We start from the raw sequence: 11630 nt of genomic DNA, 5'->3' as shown, positions 1-11630 counted from the left end.
TTATACAAACCGTTCTGAAAAGCAGGTTGGGTTTAAAAAAAAATTCAATGGATGTCATACTCCAGTCCTGTAGGGGGCGATAGGGCTCCAACTGCCAATCTCATGAAGCAGAAGAGGAGACGCCATATCGTCTTCCTCGATATCGAACCAAAAGTGTAGATAGATTGATCCACACGACTGTACGCTCCTAAAGGTTTCATGGTTACCAGTTAAGTAAAATTTTGCATTGTAACACGCACACGAACAAACAAATACACAAAAGCATGTCACCTTTTTAACCGGTAAGCGATAATAGCGCGCGCCGCGCCTGTGACGTCATAAGCACGAGACGAGCCGGTGTTCGGATGTCAACATACACACACAAAAAAAAGAAAAAGTCAGTGCTTAATGTCTTAAAAGACAAATTATATGTGGTGAAATACTTAAATTCGTAGCAAACGAAATAGCCTTGACAGTATGAATGTGAACATAACCTTCAAAGTGACAAATGTGACTTCCTTTAAACAGGCCCGGGGCCGTTCGCTCTCAGCGGTCAAGCGGGGAGCGGACTCGTCGGACCCCCCGCCCCGCCCCGCCCCGCCTCGCCTCGCCTCGCCTCGCCTCGCCTCCATCTCCGGCGGGGGCCCCCTGTGTAATTCGATGCACGCTGTTCAAGCTGAGACTATATTGTCTTCTGTGTGCTTGTCCAGCCTACATTCGAGCGGATCATGTGATGCGGGGTTAAGTCATTTGCAAGTACAACACAACTCTGTGCAGCGCTCCCCATTCATTTCCTGAGAGCTGCCTGCCTGCCTGCCTGCCTGCCTGAGAGGCAGAAGGGGAGGGAGCTGCGCACACGCACACACACACACACACACACACACGCACACACACGCGCACACGTCCATAGTCACGGTTAGCAGAGGAGACGAGGAGACGGAGAGGAGAGCGTGGAAAGCAAAAGCGTCTCCACGGCTCTGCAGCTTCTGACAAGGTCTGTGTACACTTTCATTTATTTTCCCTCCCGTCTTGCTTCCTGCTGTCGTTGTTGTTGTTGTTGTTGTTGTTGTTGTTGCTGCTGCGCTTCATTTGTCTAACGGGCGCGTGTGATGGCTTCAGCTGTCATTGTCCAAAGAGAGATGACAGCTCACCTCACGTGTCACCGCGACAGCTAATCAAGTTTAAATGGACTCTTTTTGAGAGGCAACTTTTAAAGCAGCGGCAAACTTGTGTTGAAGCGCAGTGGAAAAGTTTGCCCCCTCTCAGAAAGAGTTGTGTGTCCGCTGTGTGTGTATGTGCGTGTGTGTGAGTGTGTGTGTGTGTGTGTGTGTGTGTGTGTGCGTGCTTGCTGTACGTGTGGCAGCTAAGAGACGGCGGCTGTTAGCAACGGGTTAAACATTAGGGCGGCTCGGGTAGCGGGAGGAAGGACACGGGGGGTGGGGGCGGGGGGTGTTGCAGGGCTTGGTGTCTTGGATGTCATCGGCAGTGTGGGGTAATAGTCATTGGTATTGATGGGGAGCTGTCGGGGTGGCCGGGAGAGAGAAAGACGCCACCACAGGGCCGCTGGGGGGGGGGGGGGGGTGCTGGCCCTCGGCTGTTATTTTCAATTACAGGGGGGGCAGAGCTGACAGCAAAGGCATTTGCAAGCGTAGTGAGGGGGCGAGGGGGGGGGGGGGGGGTTGTGGGCGGGACCAAGGTGGGAGGGTGGCCTCTGCTCTCGGGTTTGATGTGGAAAGTGAGCGCCGACCTCTGTGACTTTACCCCGACGTTTGCCAAGAGAGGCCCTCGCCTTCACTCTCACTGCGTGACAGCTGTGTGTGCGTGCTTGTAATGAAGTGTGTGTGCGTGGATGAGATCACTCGATGTTCATCGACTGAGAATATTAGTGTCCAATTGAACTCTGACTTTAATACATTTCCACATGAGGGGCGGGGGGAGCACGTCTTGGAAGTCCGTCCTGTCCGCTCGCAAGACGCAACATTCGGTACACCTGCGCTATCTCCAAATACAAGTGATGTATCGCAACGATCTGCCTCGTATATATAGCAATATAGCAATTTTGAGACGTTGAACGCACGTGACTTGTAACCGTTCCTGCAAGTTCACCCCTTTTACGCTGCCTGTGGAAGAAAGCCAGTATTTTGCAACTTTTTTTCATCTCACTGTTCTGTAAATGCCACCAACATTGGTCGACGGGGCAATTTCTTTTCATGTGCAGACGTACAAAGACTCCTCGTTTTACAACATAGTTCAATTCCTGTTGTGGCAGAACGTGCCATACAGTCACTTATGCTAGCACAGTTTAAAAAACAAAACAAAACAGTACAGTACAGTAGTAACCGAGCGTGTCGTCTTATATTCTTAAACCCGTGCATAAACTAATTCATTGCATACATTTCGTGACCCGGAAACTTTGTATGTCTCTGTCGTAATAAACCGAGGATGCCCTGTAGTGTCAAAGGTCGGACACTGTGTGTGTGTGTGTGCGTGTAAGCGTAAGGTTTTTCCACAATGCCTCGACAACGCTGTGAAGTTGAACACTCCAGGCTGAAAGCAAGTGTTTTATTCCTTAACCAGAGCTGCTGCTGACATCATCTGATCTGATTACATTATCAGGCTTCCTCGCAAGGTTCTGAATAAGAGGCAAACAAATTCTGTTTCTTCTCTGACATGCCAATTTCGTTGGCTCTTTGTGTCAAAAAAAAAAAAAAAAAAGGGATATGGTCAACCTCAATTTTGGAACAATTTTTACCATTGGAGATATTCTAAATGCAAAAGGTCAGGTTCCGGGTAAAAACTGTTGCCATTGTAAAAGTACCATTCTTAACTGTCATAAACGTGCAAAAATAGGACCTAAAACAAAGCGCCTAATCAATAAATGCAAGGTTTATTTCCTTGCTGTTGTGCTCAATGCATCTGTTTGTGACATCCTTAATTTTCACACGAGTGAAAAGAAGTTTTCCCCCTTTAAAATATCGTTGCAAACACGTGATAGCTGGTAAGGTCACGCTGGTGTCTGCTCTCATAGTGTTTCTTCCTGTGTATATTCTTCTATTGTCATCTTTTCTTCACAGCCCTTTTGAAGTTTTTGGGGAAAACGTGTTGCAAAAAAGCCAAAGAAAAACCATAACATGTATGTCATGCCAATGATATCACGCATGACGCTGGTTTAAAGTCCGATATGACGTGCAACGTACGAAGCATAGGTCCAGTAGCCGCTAAATTTTGGGAAAATTCCGAACTGTATGTGACTTAATGGTCAGCCCACTGTAGTGTGCAGAGTGGTGGAGAACTGCAGGACATCATACTGGCAGGTTGTTTCAATATTTTGGTCAGCTCTCAGACAACCACTATAAACAACTCTGACAATGTCAATCAAAAGTGATCATTATTATATTTAAAAAAAAAAAAAAAAAAGCAGAATTCATGATTAAGTTCTTAGGTTGGAACTCATACTGTGTCTGAAGTGCCTGATACCTATTTGCGGCCAACGTGTTTTACTTGTAGTTGGAAAAAAAAATAGCGCTGTTGTAAATCCTAACTTTCACCGGCGACTCAGCTTGCAGTTGCCAGCTGAGCGGGGACACACGGGGCGCTACTTCCTCGCTAAAAGATCATTTCAATTCTTAGAAAAGGGGCGACAGCGGGGACCCACAAATAGTCCGACGTAACCGTGGCTGGACTTGTGAAGGTGACTTGAAGAATAAAGCGATGGTGCGTTCCCTGACGACATGCTGTGAAGTGTTTTTGGACATCAGTCAACAAGAGTGAACCTTCAACGGTTATTGTCTAGTTAAGTCAAAATTCTGTGGCACGCACTAGTGGCTGTATTGGCTCACATCGTAAAGCGTGTGATGTGATACATTTCCAGTCGTAATCCCCCCGTGACTGCCTCTCCGGTCGCTCCTATTGTGGTTCGACCCCCCACCGCCCCATTTACTAGCCACAGGCTTACGATTGCGATCAGATCAGGTGGCGGTGCTGATGGCGGCGGTGGCGGTGGGGGACTCAATTAAAAAGGCAATCACCAATGGATAGACTCTTATCTGTCCATCAACACTGGGCCTCCCAGGACATTTAATCAGCCTCCGCTAAGAGGCATCTCCTTGTCCGGCGCACAAATTGCTCACCAGCTGAGAGACAGAGTTTGTCAGGAAGTTCTGTCCGCTCGTTCGAAATGGCCAGCATTAACCCTAATCAGCTGGGTTAACTGTTGCTGTATTGACAAACTGCTGGATGATTGTTCCGCTTTGGGGGGGGGTCTATGGAGTGGAGAGACATTGATTAGCAGAAAGACCACAGGTACTCCCTGTGACTTTAAGCCAAAGGAGAGTGATGTAGACCTGGATGTGAGCTTTACATGGGTAATTTTGACATGCATACATGTGAGATGCCAGCGACAATGTTGATTTTATACAGTGGAACCTCCAAAACCGCTGTACAACTCACACAGTTTGGATTTTGAACAAAATATTCAGGAAAAGTTGTGCAGTTCAAACAATACGAGATGTCAGTGCACCTCAGTCTTTTTGTGGCTCTAATATTGTTGTACACATTTTACACTTATAGTTTACAAAATGTCATGCATGGTGTCGTGAGATCTCGGTGTAGCAAAAGATGGACCAGCTTTGCCAAAGAGTGTCAAAGGAAGAACCAGGTGAGACTCCAGCATTACCTAATGCATCATGACTTACCAAAGTTGGCGTCAAATGTTAGCGTCACTCGGCAACGTAAGTGTAAAATGTTTGCGTCATCCTCCATGCTCCCGTAGAGGGTTTTAATCATTTAACAGTAGTTAAAACATTATAGCAAGATGGCAAAATTTTGACCCACAAACAAGATTATTTCCATGACTAGATTTTCCCTATGGAGCAAAATCGTTTTGCTGTCAGAATGAATCGAAATTCGACCAGCGTCCCGGATAGGATTGTGCTCGATCAAATCATTCTGGAGTGCATCAATTTGGCCCAAAAAGTCCTTCAGTTTCCCCATGAGGGGTATTTTGATCCTTTCGGTTATTTGAATTCAACAAAAGTGATGTGGTAGGGAGGTGGAGCATGGGCTGACCAAAGAACAACGTTGAGAAAATGTGGACTTTTTCTAAGTGGATTTCGGCTGATTTCAATTTCATACGGTCAGAAATAGGGGGCACAGCTCAAGTCCATTTCTGCCCTTAGAGAGAGTACAATTTAACTATTACTGCATTGGCTCATCATTGGAAGCTGTATCTTACCCAAAAAGTATTTTCCTGTGTCAAGAGTACTGAAGCCGCACCTTTTCGGGGCACCACCCAAATAAAATCCATTGTAGACCAAAAGATACATAAAGGCACTTTTATTTTGTGAGCTCTCTGCTGTTACTTCACCCTGTCAGATGGTGACAAAATGTCCCCTCCTCCCTCGTTGTGTTTTCTCTAGTGGATTCAACCTTCGACCCCGGTGTCCAGCCCGTGTTTGTTGACCAAAAACCGAGTTAAGGGTGCGCACCGAGCGATCGCAGCATGTGATTTTTGCGGCCCGAGAACAGAAAACGTTGTGCAACAACGCGCCGAAGCTGTGGCTGATAGTCTAAACACTGATCTGTCCCTCAACTAAAAAAAACAAAACTGACACTGTAACAAAGGAGGTTACAGCTTGTCAACTATTTCACTGAAACGTGTTATCACCACACCGACCTTTAAACACACCAAAGGACGATTCTGATTGTGCCTTAATAGCAGCTCATTGAGCCAAGATCTTTTTGTTGACATTTCAGCAAAAACAACACAAAAAAACCCTTGTCTCTGTTGTCACACCCTTACGGGAAGCGACTGGCTAAGGAACGCTTTGCTCCCGTCATCTGATTTAAGGTTGCTTTCACGTTTCCATGGAGAGGATGGAAAAGCATGCCAATGTAGGGCCTGACTCGATTCCCAGTGTCTGGCCAAATATGGGTTGCTCACAAGACTACAATGAGCCGGTGCTTTGAACCTTTAATGTGCTGCTTTAATTTGAGCTCAGAGTAGGGCCGATGTAAAGACGCTGCCGGCATGGCACTCTGAGTCAACTCTTAAGGAGGGGAAATTATGTCAACAACATGTGGAATCCATTTAGGTAGTGCTGGCATTCCACAAGGTCTCTGGCGTCATCACAAACGACTTCCCGCCATGGACCGTAACTCCCCGGGTGCGAACGGCTTCCACCAGGTATCAGCTCGGCACACGGTGCTCTCCAAAAAAGTAAAAAATAAATAAATAAAGCGGTTGATGGGCACCGGATGACTAAATTGATGTAAACACAGCCAGGCTTTTATTCATTAAGTGGAGTTGAAGAGCCGCAGCAGGTCAAAAACTGCACATTTGACGCATTTGAGTGTGCATGTGCTGGATTATTTTTAATGAGGGCCCAAGCACAGAAGATATTAGCACCCGGCGCCCGTGTCTCCTATTGTCGTGAAGTCCGGCGCACGTGCCCACTACGACAGGATGTACAAAACTCAATGACAACCTGTGAATTTGACGGCATAGGTTGTTTTACAGTGTCAAATTTGAAGGTCCTGTTTTGGTGGATTTGGGCCATTTCCAGGGGTCGTAACTGAACAAACTGCAAGGGAATTCACTCGACGGGCACCAAATGTGAACTAGATGGTTGATGCTTCATTGCAAAAGTTGTGAGATTGATGATTGTCCATTAATCCCAAAATAACATAACTCTGCATAAATTTGCTCCACAAGTTCCGATCTTGGTCAGGCTGCATCTTATGCTTCAACCTTATCCTCTTAGGGGTCATTATTGGATCTTTTCCATATTCCAACAGTGTATATTAGACATGAATTAACGTTAAATTGCAAAGCATGTGAGTTATCATCACACGTGAGGGGTGTGGCATGACGCCAAAGATCGGGCTTCGACACTGCCCATCAAACTGATCATTTCATTCATCATGTTTTCAAGTTTGCAAGGATTTGGTTGTGTCAGATAGTGAACCGTATATTGAAGACCGAAGCGATAATCAGTGGAAATTGCGTTATTTCGGGATGCAAAAGTGCTTGATTTACACTGTGTCGCTATCAGCGCACGTGTTGCCCATGAAGTCATCTAAAACGACCGTGTTTTCACACGAGTTGCTGACAAGTCATTCCTGGACGCGAGTCAGCGCATGGATGCCTCGACATGGCTGTGATTGCGGCCGTGTAGTAAAACATCTCGGCCGGTCTTTCGAGAGCACGTGAGTGCACGTGTTGCCGAGATGCACTCAGCGGGCGAGCCGTCGGTAGAACTTGGGTGTACATGCTGCATATCCCGGGGTGGAAAGGTGGTGGGGTGAGGGAAGGGGCACTTGCTAGCACACATTAAGACATACTGTACATTACATGTTAGAGCAGCAGCGCACGCACATGCACCACACACAGCCTGTGGGGGGGGGGGGGATAAAAGGCTACTGAGAGAAACCCCCATTAGGGCAGGAGTGAAGTGGCATTCCATATAGAGGAAGCGAGGTATGTGGGTGGTGGGTAGGAGGCATGCAGGTTATTGTGAGCATACTGGTACTCCCAACTGCACCTCCCTGTAAGGGCACAAGATAACAAACGGTTCATTTTGACTTGAAGTTAAAAACGACGATAACGTAGGTTAGCGTTCTCTCCTAGGGGTTTTACCGACATTGCTTCAATCTCTTTGCGCTGAGTGTGTAACGTATCGTTATGTTTTATAAGAACGTGCTATTAGAGTTTTAGCACCAGAAATTTAACTCTAGCTTTTAGAAGCCGTTTTATATGTTGTAAAGTTTGTGCCTATTTCTGGCAGCCAGTGTGGATACTTGATTGATAAGCTTGACAGTTTAACATGCAGGTGAACACACAGACTTAACAAAAGTCAAAATTGTCGAAAATTGGTCGCTTTCTTTTGAGTAAGCTCCAGTGGCTGATTTAGACATCTGATTTTGACCTTCATGCATCCTTCAATTGTACTTGATTGAGCAAAACTACAACTGAATTGCCAATAATTCGCACCACACATTCGGTTCATTTACTGAGGTTGTCGGTACTCAGTTTATTGAAAAAAGGTCATGGTGATCGGCTCTTATATTGTGAGTCTTTGTTTGTCAGAAAGTCAATGGGGGAGGGTGTGGTCTCTAGAGGAAGTATGTTTCTAAAATACAGTTGTACTTGTGAAGAACATTGTCTTTAATTACCCAGTTTTAGCACATAACATGCTATGAGAACACAGAGAAACCTATGTTTAAAGTCCAATTTGACATTGACGCTAATTTCTAGGGTAAGGAATAATTTAGCCGCCCTATTTTTGACCTGCATGAATTTTTGGTTCAACGAAAATATAACTTTACTGTCAGTCATCTCCCCAATACACCACGTTCATTATCTAAATTTGTCAGCACTTGGTTTATTAAAACGAAAATAAAAAAGAAAGGCTCCAAGGAGCCAGATGAGGTGGCTGGGGCATCTGATTCGGATGGCTCCCGGACGCCTCCCCGGTGAGGTGTTGCGGGCACGTCCCACCGGGAGGAGACCCCGGGGACGACCCGGGACACGCCGGAGAGACTACGTCCTTCGGCTGGCCCGGGAACGCCTCGGGATCCCCCCCGGAAGAGATGGATGAAGTGGCCGGGGAGAGGGAAGTCTGGGCGTCCCTGCTAAAGCTACTGCCCCCGCGACCCGACCTCGGATAAGCGGTAGAAAATGGATGGATGGATGAATGGCTCTTGTCATGAGTCTTCGTTTGTCTTCAAAACAAAGTACATGTTTGAAGGACCAATTCTGACAGCTAAAGGGGCTACACAAATACCCATTTTTAGCCTAGGCTATCTGTTAGCTTATCTGTTAACTACATTGTGGTTGCAAAGCCTTCTCTTCTCTCTTTTTTTGTTGTTATTATGGTAACACCGGGGACTTGGGAGACACGTTTGTATAAATTATCACTGAACGCAAGTCAGGTCACTTCGTCGTTGGTTGCCGTTTTATGTCACCATCACGGAGTCTGTGGCTCGGCCAAACTTGGGATTAACCACACATTAAGATTTGTGATCTAACAGGTCAGTTGTCAGAGATACTTTTCCAAAATGTGGCGTTATGAAATGTGTTGTGCACCGGTTGCTTTGCGACAAAGCTTAAACGGGTTAACATGCAGAAGAACACTGAGAATCTTCATTTTACTTTTAAGGTTGTCGTCAGACATTTTCACCGGTTACATTTTGTCGCTGACAGTGCTCGCCGTCTTGAGATAATAAGTCACCGCAGTGCATTCACCTTATTGGAGCGAGCGGCAACCTTCTGTGTGGATGCAGCACCTCTGCACATACTGTAGAACAATGGCGGAGAATATTTGTCAGTTCGTCCTCTCGAGGGGTTGTGACCATAATTCCACACTCTTGCCCTCCTTACATTAGAGCCTCAGTGTTTATTGACTTTATGGGTTTTATCTTCTGGAGGGTTATGGATGGGTGGGGGCTCAATCATTCCAGTGGGGTATTTAACTTCTTTCTCACGGTTACATCAAAACTGATTGTCAACTAGAAACAAAAGTGTCTGGAGCGCTGTCACAAATCGCGTTGACTTGCGAGCCTCGAGTAACGCCACCTCACGTTAGAGCTGTCACGGTCACGGCTTGTTTAGTCGCTGTTCCTCTGCAGCATTTTGGAGGCGTATGATGCAAGAGGATGTCACACTCTTCTCTGGAGCAGGAGCAATGTGAGTGTGAATTAGCACACACTGTGGGTGGCTGTAGGTGGCAGCTTGCGTGCTGAATGGGCTTCCATTCTTCTGCTTTCATGAGCGAGACGGTTGCGTGGATTTATGTGCGAGTGTGTCTCGAAACCAAAGATAGGTGGGTGGAGGCAAAGGTCACAAAGAAGGCGTGTTTGCTTGAGTTGGTGTTCCTGCAAGGTAGCCAGACACCCAGCAGTAGCCACTCATTTGATCAAGTTCAGCCTTGTGTACTCTTCACACACCATGATGATGCTTATTCGTGCTGTCTTCTTGCACATCTCCTTGGATGGTATAGTATAGTATTCTGTTTTTATATGATTTATTCATGTATAGTTGTCACTCCAGTGCTGGTGTCAAAACATACTACGGTTGGACTTGCCCTCTAAATCTCGCTTCGTTATTCGTGTTGACAGTAACAAATGACTTCTGAATCAGAATCGAATCGTTACTCCTTGCACTGTTCCAAAATAAAGAGATGTCATACTAGTCTAACTAATGAAAAATTCAATTTGATTATTGGAAAACTATCTATTGAACCTGAAAGAGATTATTGGGCTGCCGCTTCTCCCTCCGGAAAGGTTTTTCTTTATAGTTTCAAATGGCCTACTCAAACCAGGATCCATTGCCCTAGCGTGGCCGAAAGGTAGAACCCGGGTTGGTTCCATTCGAATCTCAATTCGAGTCCCCACCGATTCGTGCGCAGCCTTAATAAATACAATCACGTACAACGCTCCCGACTATTGCTGCAGCACTTCATTTGCACTTCTGTCCATATTCAGTAGTGTCTACAGTATATTATTAGTGTGCAGTTGCCACATACACTGGTGTCCTCATTCCTTGACGTTGTTAATATGTAAATCTATTTTTAATGTTGATCCTTTGATATTAGTCTTGTGTGCTGCTACTGTCCACTTTGCCGCTGTAAAACTGGAATTTCCCCATTGCGGGACTAATAACGGCTTCTATTCTATTCTATTCTACTCTATTCCGTTCCAGTATTCAGGAAGCCAGCGTGACACGCAGATGGAGGCGCAGACAAAACCAAACAGCACTTTAAACTTTCTGGAGTTTTATTTCTCAGAGCGAGCAGCCTCTCAAGGGAGCAATGTGGTTTTTGCAGAGGTCAGGAACTTTTGCACAGACAAGAAACCCCTAAGATTTATGAATGATTTCCCCCCCTGGCGTATTTAGACATGGCTGATGAAATGAAATGCAGGTGCTTTTTTTATTCTTATGTTCGTTTTATTCATGCAGCCAAGTCAGCAAAACTTTCCGACACATGGTTTTCATATGCTCGTGGGTCACAACATTGCAGGTTCTACTATTTCGGTGAGCTCATTTACCTAAGTGAGAGGCGCTCTCAGTATTACGCAGTGCAGTTTTACACCACTTTATTAATATCCCACTCAATATAACACTGGCATGGGAACAGGAGTTCAGAACATTTAGCGAGAGATGTTTAAAACGTGCGGCACGGTGGCCGACTGGTTAGAGCGTCAGCCTCACAGTTCTGAGGACCCGGGTTCAATCCCCGGCCCCGCCTGTGCGGAGTTTGCATGTTCTCCCCGTGCCTGCGTGGGTTTTCTCCGGGTACTCCGGTTTCCTCCCACATCCCAAAAACATGCATGAATTGGAGACTCTAAATTGCCCGTAGGCATGACTGTGAGTGCGAATGGTTGTTTGTTCCTATGTGCCCTGCGATTGGCTGGCAACCAGTTCAGGGTGTGCCCCGCCTCCTGCCCGATGACAGCTGGGATAGGCTCCAGCACGCCCGCGACCCGCGTGAGGAGAAGCGGCTCAGAAAATGGATGGATGGGTGGATGTTTAAAACGTTGTTGAAAATAATAACTGATTGATTGCTCATTTCCCCCATAGTCAATCAAGGACATTTAGATTGACTATTACCTTTTTAAAAGTGAGATTATTTTTTTTTTTTGAATGTACTATA

At 46.1% G+C, this 11630-nt stretch overlaps 1 protein-coding gene across 3 annotated transcripts in view; it reads left to right on the top strand.

Moving 5' to 3' along the window:
* Positions 1-487: 487 nt before the first annotated feature.
* Positions 488-11630, top strand: part of klf12b (Kruppel like factor 12b) — a 47743-nt gene continuing 36600 nt past the window's right edge. Inside the window, exon 1 of one of the 3 annotated variants that reach the window (XM_061791935.1) lies at positions 488-973. Coding sequence is in view for 2 of the 3 variants with exons in the window: in XM_061791931.1 (XP_061647915.1) it covers positions 9770-9971 (202 nt within the window). In the remaining variant the exon portion in view is untranslated. Of the gene's footprint in view, positions 974-7329; positions 9972-11630 lie in introns of those variants that run through there. The other 2 variants (XM_061791931.1, XM_061791932.1) reach the window with 2 other exon arrangements.

This window comes from Phyllopteryx taeniolatus, chromosome 12, assembly GCF_024500385.1.
Source record: "Phyllopteryx taeniolatus isolate TA_2022b chromosome 12, UOR_Ptae_1.2, whole genome shotgun sequence".
Classification (NCBI taxonomy): Eukaryota; Metazoa; Chordata; class Actinopteri; order Syngnathiformes; family Syngnathidae; genus Phyllopteryx; species Phyllopteryx taeniolatus.
Note: the sequence above shows the minus strand (reverse complement) of the source record. Positions and strands in the feature narration are given on the sequence as shown.